Raw genomic sequence first — 15,094 nt, 5'->3', positions numbered from 1 at the left:
GGGTCTGGGTCTTGGGTGGTGTTGTTTTGTTCGAGAGCCTTCCCTGCCTGCACGCGGCCGCCGTTCGACTCCCGCCCTCGCCTCCCCGCCTCGTCTCCCCCTCAGTCTTGTTTCCAGTGTCTTGCGGAGAGCAGCAGCACCTCAGCCATGGCGGACAACGCAGCGAAGGTACAGCGGCGGCGGGAAGGGAGGCCGAGAGTGTGTGTGTGTTGCTTCTCTTCTCATTCCTTTTTCCTCCTCCATTATTCTCTTTTCCTCCTTACCTTCCTTCGCTATTTTTTCTTCTCCTTACCTTCCTTCACCTTTTCTTTTCTCCTCGTTAATCTTCTCGTCTTCTACGGGTGTTGCGTGCGTGTGTGTGTGATGGGTGTTGCGTGGGAGGGAGGGAGTGTTGCGTGCGTATGTGGGGGTGAGATGGGTGTTGCGTGGGAGTGAAGTAGTTGCGTGCGTGTGTGTGTGATGGGTGTTGCGTGGGAGGGAGGGAGTGTTGCGTGCGTATGTGGGGGTGAGATGGGTGTTGCGTGGGAGGGAGGGAGTGTTGCGTGCGTGTGTGGGGGTGAGATGGGTGTTGCGTGGGAGTGAAGTACTGTTGCGTGCGTGTGTGTGTGTGATGGGTGTTGCGTGGGAGGGAGGGAGTGTTGCGTGCGTGTGTGGGGGTGAGATGGGTGTTGCGTGGGAGTGAAGTAGTGTTGCGTGTGTGTGTGTGGGGGTGATGGGTGTTGCGTGGGAGGGAGGGAGTGTTGCGTGCGTGTGTGGGGGTGAGATGGGTGTTGCGTGAGAGTGAAGTAGTGTTGCGTGTGTGTGTGGGGGGGGGGGGGGTGATGGGTGTTGGGTGGGAGGGAGGGAGTGTTGCGTGCGTGTGTGGGGGTGAGATGGGTGTTGCGTGGGAGTGAAGTAGTGTTGCGTGTGTGTGGGGGGGGGGGGTGATGGGTGTTGTGTGGGAGGGAGGGAGTGTTGCGTGCGTGTGTGGGGGTGAGATGGGTGTTGCGTGGGAGTGAAGTAGTGTTGCGTGCGTGTGTGTGTGTGTGGGGGGGGGTTAACGTGTGGGTGTGGGTGAGTTACGTGTGTGTTTATACGTGTGTTTGTCCAGAGGGGGCTTCTTGATTATGGTAATTCTAGGTAACAGGACCACCTCCTCCTAAACAATACTCAGTGAGGCAGAGGTGCTAAATCAGCGTGGCCGGGGCAGGAGTCTAATTTGGCGACCATGCTCCTTGCATCAAATTGTTAGGGTACATACATTAGGTGTGGTGGTTATACGTTATAACTTGAAGTCAGGATTTGGATTAAGTTTAAATGATGCAATTTTTTTACTGTATATACGGTTTACGGTCATTTTGCCCACGCGTCAATTCACCCACAAGACTTTTCGCCCACATGTAAGAGTCAGTTCGCCCACATGTATGAGTCAATTCACCCACACGTTCCATGTCACATCTACACTGTTGGAGTAGTCATATACCATGTAATTGACGTGTAGTTCGAGAGGCCACCACCAGGGCAGTGCAGCAGTAGAAGGCTTGTTGGGGCTTTTATCGAGTGGTAAATAGAGTTCAACAAAAGCTATATGTAAGTTGGTAAAGATTCGTTTTAGTACTGTGCCAGTATTTCATTACCTATCTTATGAAACATCATTAACTCTTCATATATCTTTTCTACAAACGTTCAACAATTATGGAAACGCTTTCAAAATCCAATTCAAGGACTATTTATTGTTGAAAATAAGGGATAATATTCATGAAAGCGTAGCTTCCTTTGGTGGTGACTGTGCCGCCGCCGCAGCCGCAAAATAGCTCACTGAGGGTGGGGAAGCATATTTAAACTACTCCAACCGAACTTTACGACCTGTTAATGAGGGGGGGCTTCCCCCCTCAAACCCCCCTTTTAACCAGGGGGCTTCGCCCCCCCTTTGGACCCCCCCGCCCCTGATAGAAGTATTCAAATGGGTCAAGGCGTGTCACGTGTCAAATATGAGCACATTGTTGAACGACTACTTCCTTTCAGTATTCACACAGGAGGATCGAACGACTATACAGGAAAGGGTTCAGGTGTACGAGGGCGGGGATGGCGATAAATTGAGGGATATAATCATTACCAGGCAAGTAGTTCAGGATGAGATTGATAAGTTTAAGAAGAACAAGTTGCCAGGTCCTGACGGGATATTTCCGAGGGTATTAAAGGAATTAGGTAATGTACTCAGTGACCCACTAACGGACATCTTTAAGATGTCAGTAAATACTGGCTATGTGCCGAACCTATGGAAAGTAGCTAATGTGACGCCGATTTTCAAAAAGGGGGACAGGTCAGTTGCTTCAAACTATCGTCCAATTAGCTTAACATCGGTTATAGGCAAGATCCTGGAGTCCGACTTGCAGCATGGGTTCACAAAAGGTAGGTCATGCCTCACCAATCTCTTCTCCTTCTTCAATAAAGTATCTGAGGCAGTAGACAGATGAAAATTATGATGTAATCTATCTTGATTTTAGTAAAGTGTTTGACAAAGTTCCTCACCAACGACTGTTGCTTAAATAGGCGCACCTAAGATTACCAAATGTGAGGTACAAACTTGGCGGAGGGACTGTTTTTTGGGCGCCATTTAAGGTAATAGCTAAAGAGTAGCTTAGCCGGATATTTTGTTTTTATTTATTAATGATCCACGAGACATCCTAGAGTAAAATCAAAGTATGTGCTTATATTTGTATTCATTCATACACACACTGGGAACATTTCTGTGGAGTCTGATTCACTTATTAGAGTGAAATTCTATTGTGATAAACAGTCACAAGTTCGTGTCACTAGTAAAAGTGAAACTAGTAATTAAAGTTTTGCCGCCATGAAATATACACAAATAGATAAATATGAAAGCTCACAAAGTCACAATAAGTGACATCACCTGCTTTGCGCAGTAAAAGTATGCTATTTTAGGTATCTGACACCCGCAATATGGCAGGCTGCTGCTGCCTCGGCCACAGATTATTGCCAGATTGTCATACTCAGCCGATTATATTTCCTGACTTCCTGCCCCAAAACTGTCTTTTGGGCTCCAAAAACGAAACTAATTTATAGTTATCATTAAAAGAGTAAGCTCCTGATGTTTCTTGGCAATAGTAAGGCGTCAAAATGAAAACTAAATACTAGAAGTCACGACAATCTATGGCGGTGGTAGCTATCGTATTTTCATATATTTGTTCTATTGTTATTTGATGTTGTGTTAAAAGAAAATTATACTCATAATTTTAGTTAGTTTTGGTTATGATGATTCTTCTAACATGACCTTCTCTAACTTTTACTTCCTCCTGAATCCTGGAAATCTATGCTGTTGTTGCTATTGTGGTATTTAGGCGCGGCGGAGTAGAAATTGAAGGGGGTTTGAGTGAACTGGGTCACTGGCTCAGCAAGGAAGCAAGCAGTGCCAATCAAAAAGCAAAAAAGATCTGACTGGGGATGTGGGATGTGTAGTCCCACAAGATTAGTAGGATTGGTGTTTTTTTTTTTTTTTTATTATTTATATCAATAACTTAGATAGGAAAGTGATGTGATGTAAGTTTGCAGATGATACCAAGATCGATAGGAATGTTGGAGTGGATCAGGACACACTAGTATTCCTCAGGTGAACTAAACAGATTGTATGAATGGGCGGATAAAATGGCAGATGGAGTTCAATGTAGGGAAGTGCATTATTCTTGTTCTGAGTGGAACCCCCCTCACATAATAACTATTAAATGACACTCTCATAAGCAGGTCTGGGTGAGAGGGATTTAGGGGTCTTAGTGAGCTCTGATCTCCGTCCAAGGGCACAATGCATTCAAGCTAGAAATCGAGCAAATAGGGTACTGGGATTTATTTCAAGGAGCGTAAGCAACAAAAGCGCCGAAGTCTTCCTCAAACTATATTTAGCATTAGTTAGACCTCATCTTGACTATGCGGTTCAGTTCTGGTCACCTTACTATAGAATGGATATCAAAATGTTAGAATCGGTGCAGAGGAGGATGACTAAGATGATTCAGGGGTTGAGAAACTTGCCATACGAGGAAAGACTCAAACAGTTAAACTTGCATTCTCTAGAAAGGCGAAGGGTGCGTGGAGACATGATCGAGGTTTATAAATGGATGAAGGGCTTTAATAAGGGAGACATTCATGAGGTTTTGTTGGTAAGAGAACCAGGTAGGACACGAAGTAATGGGTTTAAACTGGATAAATTCAGATTCAACAGGGACATAGGCAAAAATTAGTTTACAAACAGGGTGGTGGATGAGTGGAATAGGCTTAGCAGTCATATGGTGAGTGCCAATACAATTGTCACATTCAAAAATAGATTAGATAAATTCATGGACAGCGATATTAGGTGGGGTTAGATACACGGGAGCTTAGGTTCAGAGGAGCTGCCTTGTACAGGCCTATTAGCCTCTTGCAGACTCCTATGTTCTTACTGAGAATTACCCAACAGGATAGAACACGCAGTAATGGATTTAAATTATAAAAGTATAGATTTAGGAGGGATATAGGCAAGCATTGGTTTAGTAATAGGGTGGTGGGGGAATGGAATAGACTCAGCAATCACATAGTGCAGGGACGATAGCTTGTTTTAAGAGTAGACTGGATAACTACATGGACGAGGATGACAGGTGGCAGTAAGGTGTGGGTGCAGTAAGGAGACAGGGTACTGGAGCCCATAACGAAGGTAAACAAGGATCAAGCCTCTACCTGTAACCCCTGAAACTACACCTCACCCATCGTGAGTAGTGGGGGGGATTCTGGAGCTGCCCTGTGTAGGCCACTCAGCCTCTTGCAGTTTCCCTATGTTCTTATGTTTCTTATGTATATGCAACTTATTTCTGCGAGGAGGTACTTCTCGCAACACCGGTGGCACTGTCGCCGCAGCCGCCGCCAGAGGAGGCTACACTTTCGTGAATATTATCCCCTATTTTCAACAATAAGTATTCCATGAAATGGATTTTGAAAGCGTTTCCATGATTGTTGAACGTTTGTAGAAAATATTTATAAAGAGCTAGTGATGTTTCATAAAGTAGGTAATGAAATACTGGCACAGTACCAAAATGAATCTTACCTGTAAGTTTATTAAATCCATGTGCTGAATATAAATATAGAATTAAAACCTTTAAAACCTACTTAAATAACCTTTACTAAAAAATATGTATGTGCAAGATTCAGCCGCACACTGGGCCATTGAGATGAGCACAGGTTTTCAGCAGTTGATATGATGACCTCTCGTCCCTTACATGCTCATCCGAAAGTGCCAATTTTCTACACTGGATTATTTTCTCATTTACAAATAAATAAAACAACGAGAATGATCAGCTTCATTTTGTATTAACGACAGTGTTACTCATTCTATTGAAGTGTAATTGTTACAAGTCCCAGAGAAACAGGTAATTTACGATAACTGAAAGAATATTGTTCAAGCTTTTTGGGCACAATAGCATATTCACTGGTGACACATGCTGAGAATGAATATACCCCATTGAAACGTGCGATAAACAAGTGAGAGGTAAATGAACCACCGGTAAGCTTGGGCGAAATGACTCCATAATGTGGGCGAAATGACTCCATAGTGTGGGCGAAATGACCGGATACCATATATACTAATCCTTAAATTTTGTTACAAGTAGACAAGCAAGTAGGTTCCTTTATCTTGCCTCCTACCCTATTAAGTAGTCATGTATTGTCATGCATGTCCTCTACTAATCATTAAAATCCTTAGAAACAGTAGAGATCATAACACATTTGAAAAATAGTGATAAATTGTGAATTGTGCAAGCCCGCTCTGCCATAGGCAGCGGAGTTACTCTAAGCAATGAAATATTAAAACATTGGAGTTAAGGGGGCCAGATTCAAGGGCATCCGGAGAGGAGGCAAGGAGGGGCAGTTGCCTCCCCTTGGAAATTCATAAATTGTATTTCATTCGCACCCATTTGCAAGTTATAACAAAATTTTTCAAAACCTTAAGAGTGTACCTGGTCCTGCAGTTATTGGAATACTGTATGCGCCATTGCATTGTGGTCCAAGGTAAATATGAAATTTGATGTATTTTATGGAGGGGGGCTATGCTCCCCACACAAAAAAAGATTCCTATGGATACCCCTGGTAAGAGTCTTACGTAGGAGGCTGGATGTGTATATTCACCTGTTTTAAAAATGACCCAAAGGGTGGTTGAGGGGCCAAAGCCTCCCCTAGAAAAGTGTGAACATTCTAGGTTTGGCCTAATCTGTCACTCAGGCTTGCACATTTCATATTCAATTTTTCACCCATTTAGATCTCTGGTATTTGCTACGGTTTGTGAAAAGGTTTAAGGTCAGAAGGAGACATAATGACAATAATAGTAATTCATAGGGTAGAAAAGATATGGACACAGAAAAAAATAACCTTCATTCACCATATCAACAATTAGGCTGCAAAATTTTCAATTAATGAATAAATTCAAATGAGGAATAAACTAACCCCCAGAAAAAAGTAGTAGTAGTAGTATGGTAGTAACAGTAGTAGTAGTAGTAGTAGTAACAGTTCACTAGAAAAGTAGCATCCTTATAAAAATTTATCACGTAAACTTGGCCTGAATAAAAAATATTTAAAAAGTTAACTATCATGGTTGGCATAGAGTTATCAAGAGTCAAAATTATGCAGCATCCTTCAGTTCCTTGAGTTTGAAAAGGAAAAAATATATGAGTAGTATTGAGGTCAGTACCTATGCAGCTGTTGTGTGTCTGGAGTTGACATGATTTCTGGCAACACTAAACCTGCAGGCAATGAAATGTCAATAATTCACCCCCCATGCTCCCCCCTCCCTGAGCCTAACATCCCCCCTCCTCTCCCCCACCAGCCATAAATTTTCCCCAGTTACTATGATTTCTCTGTTGCTAGAAATAAATGATACAAGGTATTCACCAAGGCACTGTTCAAGCATCCTGGTTGTTTAATCTTTTGTTATGTGCACCTGCTACTTGTTCAATGTCATGCTTGTCATAATACTCATTGATTCCTCATAGAGCAAGACAGCCAAGCCAGTAAGTACATTGTCACTCCCCACAACTAAAACTTACATCACTGCGTGGGCCAAAGTGTTTCTGTGTCTGACAATGATGTTTCTGAGTGTCGGTGTTAACTATTATCCTTGCCTATTACTTGCTTGTATTTCCACCTTGCATAGATCAGTGTAGGAAGCCTGTATTTGTCTGTGTGTGTGTGTGTGTGTGTGTGTGTAATTCCCCATGGTCTGACAAAGCGATAGACTCATGATCACCTGCCAGTACCTTCCCCAACTGAAATCGGAACTCACAAGTGACGGATCTCTGGGTACGGCTGAAACCTCGCACCCACACACACCCAGGAGGTAGGACTCAACCCCCGAGTGTGTGTGTGTGTGTCCCAATGAGGATACTTAGACACCAGTATAAGTATTACTTTCATCTTAATCTTTTTATGTAATGGGAGGTTATAGAATCGCACCCAGTGCTGATGTCTTCCCAGAGCAGTCATCACCCCTTTAATGCCTTTATTATTTCACTATACACTGTTACTGTTGCCAGGTGACTTTCACCCTAAATTCAGAAAATAAAGAAAAATATTTGCACTTAAAGTTATGTAAATATGGAAAAATCAGTGAAAAATGTTTTACCTTAAGTTCCTTATATAAAAAACTATTAGAAACAAAAATTAAATACCTTAAAATTTGGTTGGTTTTGATTGAAAAGAGTTTTGAATAACTGACATTTTTAGAAAGTATATAAAAAATAATACATAGAAAATACTATTTCTAAATATTTTAGCCTACCTGCGTTAAGCCACCTCCACCCAGGTTGTGGCAGCCTCATGTGGTGCAGCCACAGCCTCCCGGCACCACAACAAGCAGTGTGGTTGAAGGGTTTAAAAGGGATATTTTTTCATTATAAAGTCAGTTATGGACAATATTTATTATTATTTTTCTTTATATAGGTAATGGGACACTTATATTACTTCATCACCAAGGCAATACCCATTGATTAGAAAAAACAACTCCCAGATTTATGCTACATACCATATTCCAGCTCATTATTTTCACTCACTCGAAAGCTCTGGTAATGTCAAAAGTGTTTAAAGATTATGGACATAGCCTATGCTCAAGAATAAATACCGTAATTAGTAAAGCTTGCATGAACTAGCCCAAAGTGGCATGCATCATAGAGGCTTGGGTGCCTTCCTATACTGTTCCTTTGCTGACTGGTGTGGTGTGATGTGTGTGTGTGGTGGCCTCAGGTGCAGCAGCTGAAGGAACAGGGCAATGCGTGCATGGAGGCCGGCAAGCTGGACGAGGCCGTGCAGCACTACACCAGCGCCATCCAGCTGGACGACAAGAACCATGTACTCTTCAGCAACAGGTGAGTGCTGGGCGGCTGGAGTGGGTGCACTGAGTGGGGGACAAGTGTGTAATAGAACACTGTGATAGCCAGTCCCTGATGGCATGCACACCTCTAATCACCCTGTCCTCTGTGCCTCCCTCAGATCCGCAGCATACGCTAAGCTTGGGAAGTACACAGATGCCTTGGAAGACGCAGAGACAACAGTCACACTGAAGTCCGACTGGCCCAAGGTGAGCAGCACCACGGCACTCACCCTCTTAGTAAACTCAGTCTCTTGTCATCTTTTTGCTTTCGTTTAATGTCCTTATTTTTGCCTTATGGGATTGGACGAGCTATGAGTCTCAGTCTGTTATTGTTTACCCAGTCTTACCAGTGTTTGGCACATACACCACTCTGGTGTTTAATTTTTCTCCCTTTCTGACTTATGACCATTGTACAAAATTAACATTACTGTAGTCTCTTCAGCCTATTATTGCAATCCTTCACATTTGTTTAGCCCATACCCTTCAATTTGTTTGTGTATATAGAAGTCTTTATAACTCTGCTGTTGAAGTGTCAGTGGAAAACACTTTCATTTTCTTCAGCTTGATCTTGATGTCTTTCTTCATTGCGTTGCAAGCATTTATATTTCCTCTGTGCAGGTTTGGTCTGTTTCCCTTACCCCTAAAAAAAGAAAATGATCAGCATTATGGTTTGTCTCTGGTATGAAAGAAGCACAGTCACTATCACATGTTCTTGCATGCCCGTGAAAGTGGAAAGGCAGCCCATATCTTACCATGTTGAAACTCTGTTGTGTGGTTCAGGGTGTTGTTTAGACTTGTGATGATGGGGTAGGCAAACACAACACTGGATCAACTATAGTCCGTATATTCTATTGAAAGGAAACAATGCAAAATTGTTCATGCCGACATGATACAGGAGAGGCGTGAACTGGCCTGAGAGACATGTTGAGCATGCAGAATCCAGTTGGGCTGAGGGCAAAGAGCGACAGGAAAGTCAAGAAGAATCTCCTTGTTGTAAAAGCCTCTGATCAAGCAAAAAAAGCAATTGATACGAAGGATGAGGTTTCCCAGGCATTACAAGGCATTCAGAAAATTGATTCAAGATTTACGAACAGGGGTAACATTGTTACAAATTTTGATAATGAGAACACAAGAAATGAAGCGGCTCAGAAATTGGAAACCATAGAGCAAGTTTGCAGTAAAATCGTTGAAAAATTACGGCCAAATATCATGATTTGTAATGTGCATAAGAAGGAGAACCAGGAAAAGATAACTGACTGTTAAACAGGAATGAGTTCCTACACTCATTCCAAGGAGCTGAAGAGAAAATTGGGATGATTTTTTGGCAAACCTGCTACAGGTGGCACAATGCACTATATTTTGAAATGTGACTCAAGAATAAATACACAGTACACTGTTAGAGAGTTAATCAACAAGCATCATGACAAGATAAAACTAGAATTAGGAGTGTATACTGTAAGAGATAGATACCATGCAATTATATGTCATCACTGTCAGAGATAGTCACCTGAGGCCTTCTGTAGTACTGCCAGGAGCAATGGGGAGGCCCCATGATGCTAGAAATGTGCCAGAGATCATAAATCAAAGGATTGCACCACTGCTGAAAAGAAATGCATAAATTGTGTGAGGTTTAAGAAGCCTGAACTTAATCACTAAGCAAGTGACCAGTGCTGTGTACTAGTTCTTCGGACTGAAATTGAGAGGATTCGTAACATAGCCGATCATGGCTACTGGTTATATGTTCAGTGAGTTGTAAATAAAGCATTGGATATTTGTGATACTACAAAAGACAAGATTGACATTTTAGTTCTAACCAAACATATGGTTAAATGACTATGATAATGCCAAGATTATTGAAATGACACCTGTAGCCTTCATGAAAGCACTGAAGACTCACTCATTCACTAAATTCTGTGATGTTACTACCATGTGCATCCAGGATAATTTTTTTAGGTGCTAATCTCATTATATTGTTAACGGCCCTGCGGAGCACTGCACAGGCAGAGGAACAGGGCCTGAAACCTCATCAACGGTAAACAAACTGCTAACATTGCAGAATTAACATTGCCTTTAGCCCCAAACTAACACCATCCACAAGTTATATGTGTGTGCAGCCTTTTTCTTTGCATACATATTTGTATAAGGAGAAAGCATAACCAGTAACTCACCTCACCTTCCTTTCTTCTTCCCAAGGGATACTCAAGAAAGGGCACGGCGCTGCTCTACCTCCAACGTAACCAAGCAGCGCTAGAGACCTTCCAGAAAGGCCTGACCCTGGATGCCAACAACCAGCAGCTCAAGGAGGGCCTGACGGAGAGCAAGAGGAGGGTGAGTGGTCAAGGAGCTCGTCCAGGTTTATAGTGAACTGGAACACTGTTGCTGTATGTGAGGCTCTTAGTAACAGTCTGTCAAGCACCACTCCAGCTGTTAGCCCTTTAACTTATCAATTTGTCGGACACACCAATTCTGCTCGGCACACTTGGGCGTGTACAGCGTGTGGTCTCTTTCTACCTCTGTATCTGTAACTATACAGTGTAGCAAATATTCAGGAATGTCATTGGAAAGCAGAAGGCAAATACTACACAACTGGCTCTCTACCTTTGCAATATTTTTTATCCAGACTGAGTAAATGCGATAAAAAAAATTTCCACAATGCTTTACCGTATCTAAAAAAATGTATTATAGTATTGTATTTGTATAATATGGTATGCAATTCTCGATATCACTTGAAGGTTCAGACAAATAACTAGGCAAGACGTGGTATTTTAAATGTTATAAAGTTACAAAGCATTATTTTTCTCCCTTTGTCTTTTTTTTTATCTATCTATATTACTAAGAGCCTCATTTGTGGTGTTCAGAATTATTTTGCAACTTATTTTAAGAACTTCCTTGGCAAGTCAAGCAGAGGCTCCATTGTCTTGCTTCCTCCTCAGCTGCAGCAGGCCAGCGCTCCGAAGCATCCGTCCATGTCTTTCTTCCAAGACCCATCAGTATTAGATGCGCTCAGGACCAACCCTCGCACCAAAGAGTTCATGAAGGACCCAGAGTTTTGCAAGACACTTGAGGACATCAGGAAAAGTCCTGAACTATTGAGGTTAGTGTGTGCTTCTTTCTGTGTGGGTAGCTTGTGTGTGTGTGAAGCTTTGTTATCTCCTTTCACACACCAAGCACTATAGTCGGTCCAAATTAACTTGGCCAATTTGCACCGAGAAGCCCGTCCCCTATTCTGGCTAAGTTCACCCCCCTTTCACCTGATTGGCTGTGATGACATCATAGATTGTATCAAAGACACGTACCAAATATATATGATTGAGATAATCTAGCTTCTTTCATGATGAAAAAATATTCAAAACTTAATTGAATAACGGCACTCTACTTAAACAATCAATGACATCACCTAAGAAACAAAGTACAATGATAATACTGCAAGTTTTCAAGGGAGAACGGGCCCTGCAAAACGAGCACTGAAGGCAATGATAGTAGGCTACCTATAAAGTAATGCACATTTTCCGTCATTATTTCCTACATAGCTCATTCACATAGGCATACCAAATATAATCACATAAAAAAATATATTCTTCAGTAGCTTCATACAAGTAGGAATCATTGTATTGAGGAATAAGTTTCGTATCTGTGGCTGTTGCGCTGAGCGTACATACGCAGCCTACCCGTCACTCCAAGCCACAGATACATATCTTATTCCTCAATACAATGATTCCTACCTGTATTCAGTTATTATAGAATATATTTTTTTATGTGATTATATTTGGTATGCCTATGGCATTACTTTATAGGTAGCAAAGTGTGCATTACTTTATAGGTAGCAAAGTGTGCATTACTTTATAGGTAGCCTACTACCATCGCCTTCAGGGCTCGTTTTGCAGGGCCCGTTCTCCCTTGAAAACTTGCAGTATTATCATTGTACTTTGTTTCTTAGGTGATGTCACTGATTGTTTAAGTAGAGTGTCATTATTCAATTAAGTTTCGAATATTTTTTAATCATGAAAGAAGCTAGATTATCTCAAGCATATATATGATGTCATCAACAGCCAATCAGGTGAAAGGGGGGCAGAGCTTAGCCAGAATGGGGGAGGGGCTTCTCGATGCAAATTGGCCAAGTTAATTTGGACCGACTATAGAGAGAAAAATTCTCAAAAGATGTGTCATGCAGTGACTCATTTTAGTCTTCATCATTACTTGTAAGTTAGAGAGAGAGAGAGAGAGAGAGAGAGAGAGAGAGAGAGAGAGAGAGAGAGAGAGAGAGAGAGAGAGAGAGAAAAGTATATCAGGTCAAATATAGTGTTCATGACAAAACTTTACACCATCCTGTGATCTGAATATTTCTCACCCACACTCATTCCTCCACAGGGAAAAGATGCACGACAAGCGTCTCTTGACTTGCATCAGCGCCATGATGGGCCTGGACGTGATTGGCCCCGACGATGACATCAGCGACATGGATGCAGACACCCCACCCGCCGCCCGGTCCTCCCCGAGCAAGCACACGACGCCGCCACCGCGTGCACCGCCCAAGCTGGAGGAGATGGACGTGGACAAGACCCCTGAACAGATCAGTGTAGGAGAGAGTTGCATGCTTTGACCCTTAGAGGCAGACCACACCTGTTAGGTGGTCTGTCTGCCCCATGTATGTCATAGGTGGTAAATGCACTTAACCCAATCACCAACAACCAGGATGCTCCCACAGTGCCTTGGTGGACAGGTGCTCAGTTAGCATGAAGTTATGGGTAGTTTTTCCTCTTTTTCTTTTTTCTTGCCCCAGCAGTGCCAGGCAGTAAGCAGAGTCAACCCACAAACAGTATCAACCATGGTGTTCCCTTGGTACCTTAGTGGAGGAGTGACATGCAGTTATTGTGGAGTTTGAAGTCCCTGTGCACAGTGGTGTAGTCATGGTCTGGCTATGAGGGGATTGTGGGGACCCAGTCAGAAGAGAATGGAAGGAAAGAGAAGTGGAAAAACAAGAGAAATCAAAGGACAAAGAAATGGAAAAACGAAAAATTTGGAGGAAGCATACAGACAAAGAGACAGCATCCAAAAATGTATATTCATTGGGAGCACAGTGATCATACAGAATTATCCATTTTGATAAAATACAATTCACTTATTTTCTTTAAAAATTTCACATGAATGAATCGGGAACCTCCAGGCTCCCAAGAGCTATGCCCGGGGTATTTTTTGTCCTGACACTGAGGGGCATAGCTAGAGATTTTGGGGCTTGGGAGGGGTTGACTCCTTCAAGGGCCCCCTGGTTTGTGGGTCCCCTCCATGGATGGTTCCCTCAGGTCTGCCTCTGACAACACTCACCCACTGTGCACAGGTGCTCAGAAGTTCACAATAATTACCACAATAACCACTCAGAGACACCAACACAGTAAGGGATAGACAGACAGACGAGAGGACTAGAAAGGCAAAACACCTAGACAGTAAAAGATGGTAGCAGGAACGTTGCTTATGATGTCCTTTTACCCTCTCCCTGGCAGGCAATGAAGGAGAAGGAGCTGGGCAATGCAGCGTACAAGAAGAAGGAATTTGAGGCGGCACTGAGTCACTACAATAAAGCCATCGAACTGGACCCAACGGACATGACCTTCCTCATCAACAAAGCAGGTGAAAAAAAGAGAGAGAGAGAGGATATGAAGAAAGGAGCAAGGAATAGAAATAACTAGAATAAAAGAAGGAAAAAGGGAACAAGAAGAGAATGGAGGGAAATGGAAATGGAGAAAAAAAAAATCAGTGGACAAAGAAATGGAAAAGGAAAAATTGGGAGGAGGCATACAGACAAACAGACAGCACTCAAAAATGTAGAACTAGACCCCATAAGACACAGACTAGATGTTAGCAAGATATCTTTAGACTGAGAGAGACAGATAGAAAGGGTGAGAGGATAAAACATAATTATTTCTTCCCTTCCAGCCGTCTTCTTTGAGCAGCAAAACTACCAGGAGTGCATCGCCACATGTGAAAAGGCAGTGGAGGTAGGCCGCGAGAACAGGGCAGACTTCAAGCTCATAGCCAAGGCCTTCACCAGGACAGGCAACGCTCACAAGGCTCTCAAGGTGGGAGACACTTACTCAGTTATATACAGACTTAGGCCCTGATTCTCAGATGCTTTTAGCTCTCACAACAAATATTTTCAAAGGTCATGAAGGATATTTGTTGGATTCTCTTGAGTGTTCGTCATATTCCAGAATCCTCATCAAACTATCAACAGCTTCATAAATCTACCCATGGTAATACCCAGAACTTCTACGAAAGCCTTAGCAAACATGGGTGTGTAAGTCTTGATATGTTTTAAAATATGGTCCTTGACACACACTCATGTTATGTTCATAGCTGGGCATGATAACAGAAAACCTTATTACTGATAATTGATAGCTGATAATGGAACCTTATCAGTGATAACCGATATTCGTTAACTGGAGACACAAATATAGGCAATAACCGATACCCGATATAAATCCACAATTCCGATACTAGCTAGCGATAAGTCCGTTAGGCGAAAACGATAATATATTGATATTTCAAATAAAAAAAACATAGATGAATTCAAATTTTCATTATCTGTATTTTAGAAAACTTACAAAACCTGAAAACCACACGTTGACACGTACCTACGGACGATAATACTAGAAACGCCTGGACCGGTTTTGTGTTATTTGGCATCCCCACCATCAAAAACTTGCGCTTTTGTTTACAAAC

General features: G+C 42.4%; 1 protein-coding gene across 1 annotated transcript in view; it reads left to right on the top strand.

Annotated features, from left to right (window-relative positions):
• Positions 1 to 15,094, top strand: part of LOC127000714 (stress-induced-phosphoprotein 1-like) — a 32,285-nt gene continuing 17,191 nt past the window's right edge. Inside the window, exons 1-8 of the mRNA XM_050864736.1 lie at positions 1 to 168; positions 8,251 to 8,372; positions 8,497 to 8,584; positions 10,571 to 10,705; positions 11,311 to 11,471; positions 12,746 to 12,953; positions 13,876 to 14,002; positions 14,309 to 14,451. Coding sequence (XP_050720693.1) covers positions 148 to 168; positions 8,251 to 8,372; positions 8,497 to 8,584; positions 10,571 to 10,705; positions 11,311 to 11,471; positions 12,746 to 12,953; positions 13,876 to 14,002; positions 14,309 to 14,451 — 1,005 coding nt within the window. The 5' untranslated portion in view covers positions 1 to 147. The remainder of the gene's footprint in view (positions 169 to 8,250; positions 8,373 to 8,496; positions 8,585 to 10,570; positions 10,706 to 11,310; positions 11,472 to 12,745; positions 12,954 to 13,875; positions 14,003 to 14,308; positions 14,452 to 15,094) is intronic.

Source organism: Eriocheir sinensis, chromosome 19 (assembly GCF_024679095.1).
Source record: "Eriocheir sinensis breed Jianghai 21 chromosome 19, ASM2467909v1, whole genome shotgun sequence".
NCBI classification, from domain to species: Eukaryota; Metazoa; Arthropoda; class Malacostraca; order Decapoda; family Varunidae; genus Eriocheir; species Eriocheir sinensis.
This window is presented reverse-complemented; position numbering and strand designations above follow the sequence as displayed.